This window comes from Schistocerca nitens, unplaced genomic scaffold (assembly GCF_023898315.1).
Source record: "Schistocerca nitens isolate TAMUIC-IGC-003100 unplaced genomic scaffold, iqSchNite1.1 HiC_scaffold_515, whole genome shotgun sequence".
Taxonomy (NCBI): Eukaryota; Metazoa; Arthropoda; class Insecta; order Orthoptera; family Acrididae; genus Schistocerca; species Schistocerca nitens.
Genome location: NW_026046048.1, coordinates 64,525 through 78,819, shown reverse-complemented (window position 1 = coordinate 78,819; position 14,295 = coordinate 64,525). Strand labels below are relative to the sequence as shown.

The following is a 14,295-nucleotide window of genomic DNA, read 5'->3' as shown; positions in this document are numbered from 1 at the left end:
CCGGCCCGGTGCGGAAAGCGCCGTTGCGGTTGCGGGTTGCCTCTGGTCGCGACGTGTGGTGCTCGGCTTTGTGGGTTTTTTTGGTGCCCCTTTGGCCGGTGGGTGGTGTTTGTTGTTTTGTGTGTGTGTGTGTGTGTGTGTGTGTGTGGTCGGTCTCTTTGGCGCTCGGTATATATCTGCCTCCTGCTCGGTCTTGTTGTCGACGTCGTCTGTAGTTTTTTGCGGCTTGCCGACGACCGACCGACCGAACTACTACCTACCTGTGACAGCTACGTGTGGCGCCCGAAGGTGAACGTAACGTGACCTCGGCGCCCTTAGCCTAACCTAAGATGTCCGGCCGTAAGGTAGGTGCGGCCACCTGACGCCTCACGTCCGAACGCTTAACCTAACTTTGACGCCTAACCTAACTTTAACCCTTAACCTAACCCACGTCCACCTAACGTAACCTAACCTAACCCAAGCGACGCCAACCCTAACCTAAGGTGTTGTACACTGCGAATGTCGAAGGCATGTTATAGTCTTAGGTGGAGAGCACTACACGCAACAAGCGGCTACACGGGTAGCAGGGGTTGTGTGGCGTGGGCTGGGCGGTTTTGTTAGGTTAGATGGCCTTGGGCAAGTACAGAAAGGGGGCAACAGCAGCCTCAACGGGTGCGGGGACCAAGCAGCAATCGGTATCGTTTGTTAATTGTCAACTGTCGAAGCTGCGTTGGTACAGTACCGGAACCGCAAGCGCTGACAGAGAAAGCACCGAAGCTCTGCAATCGTGATAAGGTACAGAAAGCTGGCTGACGCCAGGGATAAATTCTGCCGAAATTGTCACAAAGGTACAGACGGTGTTTTAGAAAGGCTCGATTGCATGCAACCGGTGGTGGTGTGTTCGTCGCTGTTTGAGTAGTAGTTTTGATCCTGTAGTGAAGTAGAGGTGGATGGTTCCTGTGAAATATTGTGGGTGGAGGTTACACCCAACAACCGAGCTAGGTTTAATAATAATTGGCTCCTTTGACCGACCTCCCGACGCAGCAGCATTAGTGGCAGAACAACGGAGAGACGGATTTTGGAAACACATTTCACATACATTTTCCTCAGCATGTTAGGGTCTTAGGTGGAGATTTCAATTTACCCGATATAGACTGGGACACTCAGATGATGTTCAGGACGGGTGGTAGGGGGACAGAGAGCATCGAGTGACATTATACTGAGTGCACTGTCCGAAAATCACCTCGAGCAAAATGAACAGAGAACCGACTCGTGGAGATAACATCGTGGACCTACGGATGACAAACAGACCCGAACGTGTTTCGACTCTGTATGTGCAGAACAGGGACGCAGTGATCATAAGGCCGTTGCAGGGAGGACGGTGTATCTATCTGTTTTGGCTAGCAAGAGTAATAGAAGGCAGATTTGCAGACGACCCGACAGATGAAAAGGCAAATGCCTGTTCCGACACTGACAATGTTGAGTGTTCATGGAGAAAGTGCAAGGCAATGGTAAAAATGCGTTTTTAGACAGGTACGTGCCGAGTGTCGAACTGTGAGGGATGGGAAAAAAAACCCACCGTGGTATACTACAACAACAACGTTAGGAAACTGTTGCGAAAGCAAAGAGAGCTTCACCCAAAGTTTAAACGCAGCCAAAACCTCCGAGACAAACAGAAGCTAAACGATGTCCAAAGTGTGAGCGTAAGGAGGGCTATGCGTGAAGCGTTCAGTGAATTCGAAAGTAGAACAAACCCTATGTACCGACGTTGACAGAAAATGCTAGGACGTTCCGGTCTTGCGTTGAATCAGTAAGTGGCTCGAAACAGCATATCCAGACACTCCGGCATGGTGATGGCATTGAAACAGAGGATGACACGCGTAAAGCTGTGAAATACCTAAACACCTGTTTCCAAAGCTGTTTCACAGAGGACGGACCGCACTGCAGTTCCGTCTCTAAATGCTCGCACGAACGAGAAACCGGCTGACATCGAAATAAGTGTCCAAGGAGGAATGGGAAAGTCCGCCGGACCCGACGGGATTACCAATTCGCGATTCCTACACAGGGTACGCGAAACAACCTGCCCCCCTTCTAACAGCCGTGTACCGCAAGTCTCTGGAGAGGAAGGGAGGGTTCCAAATGATTGGAAAAGAGCACAGGTAGTCCCAGTCGTCGAGCAGATGCGCAAAAACCATAGACCCATATCTCTGACGTCGATGTGTTGTAGAACATGTTGTTTGCTCGAGTATCATGTCGTTTGTGGAAACTCCAGAGTCTACTATGTAGGAATCCATGTTGGATTCCGGAAACAGCGATCGTGTGTGAGACCCCCAGCTCGCTTTATTTGCGCATGAGACCCAGAAAATATGAGATACAGGCTCCCAGGTGGATGCCATTGTCGTTGACGTCCGGAAGGCGTTCGATACAGCTCCGCACCGTCGCCTGATAAACGACGTAAGAGTCTACAGAATATCAGACCAACTGTGTGGCTGGATTGACGAGATGTTAGCAGACGGAACACAGCATGTTGTTATCAATGGAGAGACAGACGTCTACAGACGTTAAAGTAACCCCTGGCGTGCCACGGGGGAGTGTTATGGGACCATTGCTTTTCACAATTCATATCATATAAATGAGCTAGTAGATAGTGCCGGACGTTCCATGCGTCGTTTCGCGGATGATGTGCTGTATGTAGTATACAGAGAGGTTGCAGGACGATCGGCAGCGGATAGGCACCCGGTGCAGGGAGTGGCAACTGTCCCCTTAACATAGACAAATGTGATGTATTGCGAATATACAGAAAGAAGGATCGTTTATTGTATGATTGATTATATGATAGCGGGACAAACACTGGTAGCTGTGACGTCTGTAAAATATGTATCTGGGAGTATGCGTGCGGAATGATTTGGAAGTGGAATGATGATCAGATAAAAGTAATTGTTGGTAAGGCGGGTACCAGGTTGAGATGCACTGGGAGAATGCTTAGCAAAAATGTAGTCCATCAACAAAGGAGGTGGCTTACAAAAACACGCGTTCGACCGACCCATACGTGAGTGTTGCCCACCAGTGTGGGATGCGTAGCAGGTCGGGTTGACGGAGGAGATAGAGAAAGGTCCAACGTTTCGTCACAGGGTTATGTGGTAACCGTGATAGTTAAGTGGCAGACTCTGCAAGGGAGGCGCTCTCTGCATCGCGGTGTAGCTTGCTCGCCAGGTTTTCGAGAGGGTGCGTTTCCGGATGAGGTATCGAATATATTGCTTCCCCGTACGTATATACCTCCCGAGGAGATCCCGAATGTAGTAAAAGTAGAGAGATTCGAGCGCGCACGGAGGCTTTCAGACAGTCGTTGTTCCCGCGAACCATACGCGACTGGAACGGCAAAGGGAGGCAATGACGACAGTGGCACGTAACGTAAAAAGTGCCCTCCGCCACACACCGTTGGGTGGCTTGCGGCGTATAAATGTAGGAGGTCGGCTGTCGTGTGTGCTTGGAGGCAGATTCGGTGTGTCTGTAGTTGCGGACGGCGGTCAGCCCCCCTCGCGTAAGCGGCGAGGGGCGGCGGCGCTCGGTTGGCCGGTGCCGATGTTGCGCAGGCGGCGCCCGTTTTGTTTGCGGCGGGCAATTTTGTGAGAAAGGGGCGCGAATGTTGGCGGGCGAGGTGGCCCGACGGCTGCGGGCCGATCGGGAAACGGTGGGAGGGCGATGGGGCGGCGGAGGTGCGTTTGCACGGCCGGCATCGCCGCACGCCTCCGCTTGTGTGGCTGTGGCGGCGGCCGCGCTGGCCGGGCTGGCGCGGCGACGGTGTGGCACTTTTGCCGAAGGTTTGGCCATTGTGGCGGGTCGTCGGCTGGGGCTGTGGGGGCGGCATGTGGGCGGGGGCGGCGATTCTCGGCGGGCCGAGCCAGGCTGTAGCGCGCGGTAGCTGCAGTTTGGCCGTGGTTTGCGGCGCTGCCGTGGCGACTGGTTGGCGACTGTGGTGTGGCCGTGTGTAGCCCCATCCTCGGTGGTTTGAACGGCGCGGGTGGTTGCGGCGCAGGTTTGGGGCTGGTCCGCACAGGCTGTCGGACGTTGGGCGGTAGCAAGCGCGGGAGGCGCGGCGCGGCGGCGCGCAGAGTGGCGGCCGCTCTCTCGGCCGTCCGCGCCCGCCCGCGACACTGGCTGGGCCTGGCGGCGCGGCGGCTATTCTCTGCCGCCGTGCTTGCCGCCTGCCGCTCTCGCTCTCGCTCTCGTGTGTGTACGCGCGTCGTCGAAATAATGGCAGATCAGGCGGCTACGAACGAGACTGCTGCGGCACCCGCCGCCACCGGCACGACGAAGAAGGCCAAGTCTGCGGCGTCTGCGAAGAAGCCGCGCGCCAAGCCTGCGCACCCGCGCACCTCTGAGATGGTGACGGCCGCCATCAAGAGTCTGAAGGAGCGCGGCGGCTCGTCGCTGCAGGCGATCAAGAAGTACATTGCCGCGCACTACAAGCTGGACGCGGAGAAGCTGGCGCCCTTTATCAAGAAGTACCTCAAGTCGGCCGTCGTGGCTGGCGAGCTGGTGCAGACGAAGGGGAAGGGCGCGTCCGGCTCTTTCAAGCTTGCCGGCGCCGGCGGCGGGGCGGCCGAGGGCGGCAAGGCCCGTGCCGGCGGTGCGAAGAAGAAGCGCGCCGCTCCGGCCAGCAAGGAGAAGAAGGGCGCCCGTGCGGCCGGCGCAAAGAAGGCTGGTGGCGTGAAGGCGGCGACCGGTCGGAAGGCGGGCGCCGCCAAGAAGGCGTCTGCGGCGTCGGCGGCTCCCGCGGGTGCGAAGAAGGCGGCTGCGGCCAAGCCGGCCAAGGCCAAGTCGCCGTCGAAGGCGAAGAAGGCCGCGAAGGTTCCGACGAAGAAGCCGAAGGCGCCGCGCCCGAAGAAGGCGACGACGCCGTCTAAGGCGAAGGCTTCGCCCAAGAAGAAGAAGTGAAGTTAAAGTAAAGAAAGGAAAGGGGAAGGAAGGGAAGGGCTGGCGCTTGACCCCGTCGTCCCCCACCCCCCTCCCCCGCGTCGTCTAGTGGCGCGCGATGGCACGGCTGCGCGCGGCCCAAAACGGCCCTTCTCAGGGCCATCAGAGGACGTCGGGAAGGCGTTGATTGTCGTGCTTGGCGCGTTGTGTTGTCTTGTTTGGGTGGCCGTGCGTGCATGCGCCGGGGTGTGTGTGTGTGTGTGTGTGTGGGGTTGGTTGGTGTTTGTGTGGCGTTTCTGTATGACCCTTGTGGGTACTGTGTGCGTGCCGTGGTGGTTGGATTGTGGGGCCGGTGGCGGTAGGCGGCGGCGCGCGGTAGCGGAGCGGTTGTGGCCGTTTTGTTTTGTGTTTTGTATTTTGTGCGGCGGCCGACGGTTGGTTTCTCATGTTTCTGGAGACTCTGTTTGTTTGCTTGCTTTGCGGATGGCGCGTCTTGTTTGTTATGTGTGTGTCCTCTCTGTGTGAAAGGGGGACGGGGACGTTGAGACGTGGAAGTGGCCGGCGGGAATTGGGAAGGCGCGGTGGCGCCTCGGAGACGGCGGCGGCCAGCCACCCGTGGTGACGTCGTCCGGCTGTTTGTTTGTGTGTATTTGAAGGGGTGGGGTGGGATGACGTCGATTGTGATTGTTGGCGAGAGCGGCTGTGTACGGGAGGAGGGTGGGGAATTGTGGTGGTTGTTTTAACGGGCTAGAGAGAGAGGCTGGGCGGCAAGACCGACAAAAGTTTTGCTCGCGACGGAGAGATGTTAGTGGCCCTGAAAAGGGCCGTTTTTTTTGTGTTGCGCGCGTGCGGTGCCGTGCCGCGGCTAAGCGGTTTAGGCGCGCTCGCCGCGGATGCGGCGCGCGAGCTGGATGTCCTTGGGCATGATGGTGACGCGCTTGGCGTGGATTGCGCACAGGTTGGTGTCTTCGAAGAGGCCGACGAGGTAGGCCTCGCTGGCCTCCTGCAGGGCCATGACTGCGGAGCTCTGGAAGCGCAGGTCGGTCTTGAAGTCCTGGGCGATCTCGCGCACTAGGCGCTGGAACGGCAGCTTGCGGATGAGCAGCTCTGTGCTCTTCTGGTAGCGCCTGATTTCTCGCAGGGCGACGGTGCCCGGCCTGTAGCGGTGGGGCTTCTTGACGCCGCCGGTGGCGGGCGCGCTCTTCCTCGCCGCCTTGGTGGCGAGCTGTTTGCGCGGCGCCTTTCCGCCGGTGGACTTTTGCGGGCCGTTTGCTTTGTGCGGGCCATAGCGGTTAGCGGTGCGTGCGGTAGCGAAGCGTCCGGTGCTGCCTTGACAACGGGCCCGCGCGGGCCCGTGCTGCGCTTATATGCCCTCGGTGCGCGTGGTGGGGGGAGGGCGGGCCAGAGTCTATATAGGGGGGCGGCGCGCGCTCACGGCGCACCGTAGCCGACTCGCTAGCGCCGGGTGAGGAGCTGCCGCTTGTGCTTTTTTTGTTGCTTGAGGAGGAGGAAGAATGACAGGCCGCGGCAAGGGAGGAAAGGGGCTGGGCAAGGGTGGCGCCAAGCGGCACCGCAAGGTGTTGCGCGACAACATCCAGGGCATCACGAAGCCCGCCATCCGCCGCCTGGCTCGCAGGGGCGGCGTGAAGCGCATCTCTGGTCTGATCTACGAGGAGACCCGCGGAGTGCTGAAGGTGTTCCTGGAGAACGTGATCCGCGACGCGGTGACGTACACTGAGCACGCCAAGCGCAAGACTGTGACGGCCATGGACGTGGTGTACGCCCTGAAGAGGCAGGGGCGCACCCTGTACGGTTTCGGCGGTTAGGCAGGCAGCCGGTGTGCTGTGCTGTGGCCTTCCCGCGGCCGTGCCGTTGCCCGTGCTTGGTGGGAGAGACGAAAAACGGCCCTTTTCAGGGCCACCACACTGTTCGGAAATTGAAAAGTGCGAAAGGGTCTGTGTTGCCTGCCTGCCTCTGTGTGTGTGTGTTTGTTGTTGTTGTTGTTGTTGTTGTGCGCCTCTGTTGCTTTGCGTGCGTGCGTTCCGTTTGGAGTTTCGACGTGACGTGTGTGATGATGGATGCGGGAGGGCGCGGCTGAGTCCGGTGTGTGCGTGGTTTGTTTGTGGCGCGGGCCGGATCATCGATCGGATCAGCTGTTTGGTTTCCTGTGCCTGTGTGTTTGGAGAGCGCGCGCGGCGGCCCGCGTGTCGTCCGTCGTCGGGCCGTTACGCGCTCTTTTAATTATGAACATATTAACAATGATCACATCACATTATTGGTGTATTGATGTCGTTGTCGTTGTTTGGAACGCGACTGTGCGTGCGTGGAGGGGTGCAGAAAAAATGTGTGTGTGTTCGGCCACACGGGCTGTGGACAAGATGGCGGACGTGCGCCGGCGCTGTGGACGTTGTTGTAAAGTGCGGCGAGGACGACGGAAACTTTGCTTTGGACGTAGGTTTGTGTGGTGGCCCTGAAAAGGGCCGATTGTTGTGAGGCGAGCCGGCAAGGCAAAGGCGCGTTTGCGTTTGCGTGCAGGGAGCACGCAAGCGCAGCGCCGCGGTCCCTGTTTAGGCCTTCTTCTCGGTCTTCTTTGGCAGCAGGACGGCCTGGATGTTGGGCAGGACACCACCCTGTGCGATGGTGACGCCCGACAAGAGCTTGTTGAGCTCCTCGTCGTTGCGGATGGCGAGCTGCAGGTGGCGCGGGATGATGCGCGTCTTCTTGTTGTCGCGGGCCGCGTTTCCGGCCAGCTCGAGCACCTCAGCCGCGAGGTACTCCATGACGGCGGCGAGGTAGACGGGCGCCCCGGCGCCGACGCGCTCGGCGTAGTTTCCCTTGCGCAGGAGGCGGTGGATTCTGCCGACCGGGAACTGGAGCCCAGCCCTGCTTGAGCGGGACTTTGACTTGCCCTTGACTTTGCCTCCCTTTCCGCGTCCGGACATGGCGTTTGGCTAGTGGCGTAAGCGCTAAACACGTAACCGTAACGGTGCGAGCCGCAGCGAGTCGAGCAGCGGAGTGCGTGCGTGTGCCGGCGGCGGCGGGGTGGGGGTCCCTTTATGGGCTCGGGTGCGGCGGCCGGTTGCGCGCGCGCCCCATTGGTCGGCGGCCGCAACAGGGCGAGCTGGTAAAGGTGCGGTGTTGCGGTAGCGGCGGGTGCCACTGTGTGGGGAGACGCTGACTAGAGCGGAGCGCTTGCTGCCTGTTGTTGTACGTTCGAGATGCCGCCCAAGACTAGCGGGAAGGCCGCCAAGAAGGCCGGCAAGGCGCAGAAGAACATTTCGAAGGGCGACAAGAAGAAGAAGCGCAAGAGGAAGGAGAGCTATGCCATCTACATCTACAAGGTGCTGAAGCAGGTGCACCCCGACACGGGCATCTCGTCGAAGGCGATGAGCATCATGAACAGCTTCGTGAACGACATTTTCGAGCGCATTGCGGCCGAGGCGTCTCGCCTGGCGCACTACAACAAGCGCTCGACCATCACGTCCCGCGAGATCCAGACGGCTGTGCGGCTCTTGCTGCCTGGCGAGCTGGCCAAGCACGCCGTGAGCGAGGGCACGAAGGCGGTGACCAAGTACACGAGCTCCAAGTAAGGAGGAGGTTGTTACTTCGGCTCTTGGAAGGAAGGAAGGAAGGAAGGAAGGAAGGAAGGAAGCTCCCTCCGTTGCGAGAGCGGCAAAACGGCCCTTTTCAGGGCCACCAAATTGCCTTTGCGGGAAGAGCGGAATTGTTTGTGTGTGTGTGAGTGAGTGAGTGAGTGAGAGGGGCGGCATAGCTACCCGGTTTGGTTGGTTGCGAGGCAGCTGGTGGTGCTGCTGTGCCGTGGTGGTGTGGTCTCGAATGTGGTTGTGGTTGTGGTTACTGGGGTACGGCCGCGAGGGTTTGGTTGCCGCCGGTGTGACGTGGAATGCGTGCACGAGTCTTGGCGTGGTTGTTTGTCGACACACAGATAGATCGATAGGAGGTGTTGGTGCTGTCTGTGGCGCTGATTCATGTCTTTGTCTCCGTCTGCCCGGTTAGTCACGTGACTGCAATTGAAAGTCCTCGCGATTGATTGATTGTTGGATGTCACCGTTACGGCCGTCTGTTGTCACATCATACATGATGGCGAGGGTGAAATGTTGTGTTGCCGTCGACTATTCCCTTTGCTGTACGGCGCGTTGGTGTGTGTGTGTTGGTGACGTTTTAAATGGACGTGTCGTACTATCATCCATTACGAAGTCGCCAAGAAATGTACGGGCGGGTGGGGTAGGCGACACGCACGGTGGTGTACCTATTTGGCCCTTGATTTGATGATAGCCGTTTCTGCAGTTTGACTGATGATTGATTGGACTGTTGTGCGCACGCACGTCATTCACGGTGCACGTGTGTTCGGTTGAGTACAGTAAGCGTGAGGCTAGACGACGACGGTCGTTGTTTGTTGTTATGGGCGTACACGCGTTTCGTTGGTCTGTGTCCCCCGGTGTGAAATGGCAGGTGTGTCGGTGATGTGATCCGATCCGGCGGCTCTGAGTAACTGTCAATATCGGCGCGGTACACCGGCGTCATGGCAACGTGTCGGTGTTCACACCAGTCGCACTGTGGCACCGTCGGCGCCGCGAACGGTGACGAAAGGCTGACCTTTGATCGGTCGAGTGTCGTGTCTGGGCAGAACGTGTGGAATGAGCAAAACTGTTGGGGACGGAAACAATGGTGGAGGAGGGGAACGGAAAGTAATAAAACAAACAAAATGGAGAAGCAATCACCGGAAAACGAAGCAGGGAAAAACGGAGAGGCGCTGTCTATAGCAACGGAACGTTCCCGTGCATTGCAGCCGCACTGAAAGGCGTTTACGGCGCGGCTGCAGGTGTCGGCCGTGGTGACGGCTGAATTGCATTGCCTTCCCGGATGAAACGTTCGCCGACATGGCTCGGAGGAGGAATCTATGAGAATGCGTTGCCCTTGCCTGCCGTTTCGTGTGCCCTCCTGTTGTGTACGCTGTTGTTGTCCGGTGTAGCGAAGGGTGTGTATGTAGGGGTGTGTGTGTGTTTAGTGGGGAATTGGAAGGTCGATAGCTGCCGTCACGGTCAAGATAACGCAGTCAAAGGTGTCGCGAAAAAGTGTGTTAGCCGTGGTTGGTTGGTTCGTGTGTTTTAAAGAGAATGGACGAGAGAGAGAAAGTAGGTGGAGAGTGCGTTGCGTGTTGCCTAACTGCGTCCGCGAATATGGCAGTAGTTGGTGGTGGGCGTGCCCTTGCATGTGGCCCGGAAGGCGTGTCCGTTTCGCGGTAGTGGCACCGCTGCTGGCATATTCGGGAGATGGGAGGGGCGCGAAAGGAGAAAGGAGACGCGGAGGCTTTTAAAGACGGGGAGGGCGCGTGTGGGTGGCTCGCGCTGCGCTCGGCGGTTGTGTTTGTGCAACAAATGTGTTGCCGGGAGGGGACCGTTGTTGTGGTGCGGTTGTAGCCTCAGACGCGGCCGGCAGTGAACGTGAGACGACGGATGCGGGCCGGGGCGGCGCATGTCGCCGGTGCCATGCCTTTTAAGAGCCGCGTGGTCGGGGGTGTGCGCACCGTGTGTCGTGTTGCGAGACAGCATCATTTGTGCTGCGTGGCGTGGCGTGGCGTGGGGGCGAGGAGAGCGAGCCGCGCGGTGTGCTTGTGCGCCGGAGAATGGCACACTGCGCCTGCCCGTTGAGGAGGCCGATGGCCGTGGTGTGGTGGAAATGGAGCGCGTCGGACGTGCACCAATGAGAAAGAGAAACAAAGCGGCGACAACGAACGAAAGGGGGAGGGAGGCCATTGTGTCACATGCGGCGGTGGGAGGAAAAAAAAACAAACAAACAAACAAACAAGAAACGAAGACGTAAGAAAGAGGAGAAACAACAAAGAGAATGAGTCGTGCGTTCGCGAGGGGGGGTGCGCGTGTAACTCCGGTACGCGCAGTGCCGGAGCCCAACGGCTGTGTCGTCGACGCCAGTGCTTGTCGGCCGAATGGGTGCGGGAATAGAGGCAGCGTCGGCACGGAGAAGCAAGCAAGAAGGAAGGACGCACGCGCGCTGCGGCGTTTGGCGCGGTTTGCGGCTGGCGCCTTTGGTGGCAACGGCCGGGACAAGCAGCGGTGTATGGTGGTGTGCGGGGCGGACAGGGGCGGCGGCGGTGGTGGACTGGGAGGAGGCGAGGCGGCGCCGACGGTGGCGTGTGGTACGGCGAAAACGGGACGGACGGACGGCGGATGTTGGAGAGGCGCCGCGCACGCAGACACATGGAAGGAAGGAAGGAACGAACGCAAGGGAACAAATGGAGGGGGCGAATGTGGAGATGCGGGCAGGCGGTGGTGTTTGTGGGCATGTGGTGGGGAGAAGGGCGGGGGCGGGAGGACAGAGGCGAGGCGACTGCGTGCTTGCTCGCTCGCTCGCGTGTCTTTTGTTTTTGTGTTTGTTTTTCCATCGTTTGGTCGCCTTGGAGCCTGTCGGTCCCGTCCGTGTGTGGCCACGCTTCGGGTGCGTGTATGTTTGTACGTTTCGTTTGTTCGTCTTCTGCAGCAGAGGCGGTGCGCGGCAGTGGGAACGCCTGCCTGGCGGCTGGGACGGCCAGCAAATGCGGTTGGATGGGCGGCCACAGCACCGCACCTGTGCCCAAGGAGGCGACGCTGGCGGCGGGGCCCCCTCGGATGCGGCCGGCTGGGGGCTGTGTGCGCTGCCGCTGCCGCTGCCGCCGCCGCCGCCGCCGCCGCCGCCGCCGCCGCCGCCGCCGCCGCCGGTGCTGGTGCTGGTGCTGGTGCAGCAGCAACAACGACGAACAACGAGTAAGCAAGAAGAGGACGAAGCGGATGGCTGGTGGGTGAGTGCATTTATTTAGGCGGTCGACAAGGCAGTGCGTGATGTGGCGTTGTGACGGGGGTTTGCTCACGTGGCCTCGTTTGTGTTGATGCGCAGGAAGATGAGATGCGGGCAGACGCAGACGCGTACAGAGAGACGAGCCCGGTCTGCAGCAGGATGTGTGGCGCGGCGCGCCGAGTGCAGAGCAGCGCGCGCCGCCTGGGCCGGGCTGGGCCCGCCCGGCGGCGGGCCGCGCTGTTGTCGCGGACGTGAGCGCCCCCTGGCGGGTGGTCGGAGGCGGCGCGGTGGACGTGTGTCCGGTTGGCCAGTGCACATTGCGAGTGGCTGGCTGGCGGTCGGCGGCGAGACGGGAGAGGAGGTATGTGTCGCGGGCGCCTTTGCTGCGCTGCGTCGTTGCGTGCCTGGGCGTGCGCCTGTCGACTGTGTGTGACTGTGTTGGGCGTTGTGCCACGTACGTGTGTGCTCGGCCGAAGGCGTCGGAAGAAAAAGAGAGAGAGAGACGGGCGGGAAAGTGGGTCGGTGTGCGTGCGTCGCCCGTGATGCGATGATGTCGCGTCATGTCATGTCATGTCTTTGCGAAACGGCTGCCGAGAGGTGTGTGGTGGCGAGCGGGAATGTGCGTTTGGTGGTTGCCGGCCGGCCGGCAGTTGTTGGTGGTTCCTCCTGTGTGGTTGTTTGTGCTGCTTTGATGGCAACGTGGAAGGACGCCGGTTTTTCCGTGCCTTGCGTGTGGTTGTGTCGACGGTGACTGGTTGGGGGTGTGCGCCGATGCACGTGCCATGTTGTTATGTTTGGGTCGTGAGTGTGTTTTTGGCTGTGTTGTTGTGTACGGGAAGGGGGAGAGAGGAGGAGGCGGCGGCGGCGGCGGCGGCGGCGGCGGCGGGGGTGATAGTGCGTGCAGTAGTGCCGTTGCGACGGGCGTCGGGTGGAGCCGTGCGTAGTGGCGGAAAGGTGTAGGTTGCGGGAAGCGAGCCCGTCGCGTGTCGTCGTCGACGACGGGGTCGCGTGCGCTGTGAATCGAGAGTGGCGGGAAAGGGGCAGCGTGCCGCTGTGTCGTGGTCGTTAGCAGAGGCCTGTGTGCCTGTCCGTTTGTTTTCTGTCGGACGCTTGGTGCGAGGTGTTTGTTTTGTTTTGTTGCCGCCGCCGCGGTTGTTTTTGTTTGTCGGCTGTGCTGTGTCGGTGGGTCGGCGAGCTGTTTTGCGGTGCGTGAATGTGTTGGTGCAAAAGTGGCGGCGGCGTCATGGCTGCGACCGCGACGAGCCGCGGGCGCGCCATTGATGATGTTGAACACAGAGCGGCTGTGTGCAATGGGAGGCCTTGTGTACGGGTAGCGGTGTTGTCGTACGTGCATCCGGCCCGGTGCGGAAAGCGCCGTTGCGGTTGCGGGTTGCCTCTGGTCGCGACGTGTGGTGCTCGGCTTTGTGGGTTTTTTTGGTGCCCCTTTGGCCGGTGGGTGGTGTTTGTTGTTTTGTGTGTGTGTGTGTGTGTGTGTGTGTGTGGTCGGTCTCTTTGGCGCTCGGTATATATCTGCCTCCTGCTCGGTCTTGTTGTCGACGTCGTCTGTAGTTTTTTGCGGCTTGCCGACGACCGACCGACCGAACTACTACCTACCTGTGACAGCTACGTGTGGCGCCCGAAGGTGAACGTAACGTGACCTCGGCGCCCTTAGCCTAACCTAAGATGTCCGGCCGTAAGGTAGGTGCGGCCACCTGACGCCTCACGTCCGAACGCTTAACCTAACTTTGACGCCTAACCTAACTTTAACCCTTAACCTAACCCACGTCCACCTAACGTAACCTAACCTAACCCAAGCGACGCCAACCCTAACCTAAGGTGTTGTACACTGCGAATGTCGAAGGCATGTTATAGTCTTAGGTGGAGAGCACTACACGCAACAAGCGGCTACACGGGTAGCAGGGGTTGTGTGGCGTGGGCTGGGCGGTTTTGTTAGGTTAGATGGCCTTGGGCAAGTACAGAAAGGGGGCAACAGCAGCCTCAACGGGTGCGGGGACCAAGCAGCAATCGGTATCGTTTGTTAATTGTCAACTGTCGAAGCTGCGTTGGTACAGTACCGGAACCGCAAGCGCTGACAGAGAAAGCACCGAAGCTCTGCAATCGTGATAAGGTACAGAAAGCTGGCTGACGCCAGGGATAAATTCTGCCGAAATTGTCACAAAGGTACAGACGGTGTTTTAGAAAGGCTCGATTGCATGCAACCGGTGGTGGTGTGTTCGTCGCTGTTTGAGTAGTAGTTTTGATCCTGTAGTGAAGTAGAGGTGGATGGTTCCTGTGAAATATTGTGGGTGGAGGTTACACCCAACAACCGAGCTAGGTTTAATAATAATTGGCTCCTTTGACCGACCTCCCGACGCAGCAGCATTAGTGGCAGAACAACGGAGAGACGGATTTTGGAAACACATTTCACATACATTTTCCTCAGCATGTTAGGGTCTTAGGTGGAGATTTCAATTTACCCGATATAGACTGGGACACTCAGATGATGTTCAGGACGGGTGGTAGGGGGACAGAGAGCATCGAGTGACATTATACTGAGTGCACTGTCCGAAAATCACCTCGAGCAAA

At 59.0% G+C, this 14,295-nt stretch overlaps 1 protein-coding gene across 1 annotated transcript; it reads right to left on the bottom strand.

Moving 5' to 3' along the window:
• Positions 1-12,277: 12,277 nt before the first annotated feature.
• Positions 12,278-13,063, bottom strand: LOC126232439 (uncharacterized). The gene has a single exon (XM_049942695.1). It carries the CDS (start codon positions 13,061-13,063, stop codon positions 12,278-12,280), a length of 786 nt encoding a protein of 261 aa, XP_049798652.1.
• Positions 13,064-14,295: the final 1,232 nt, after the last annotated feature.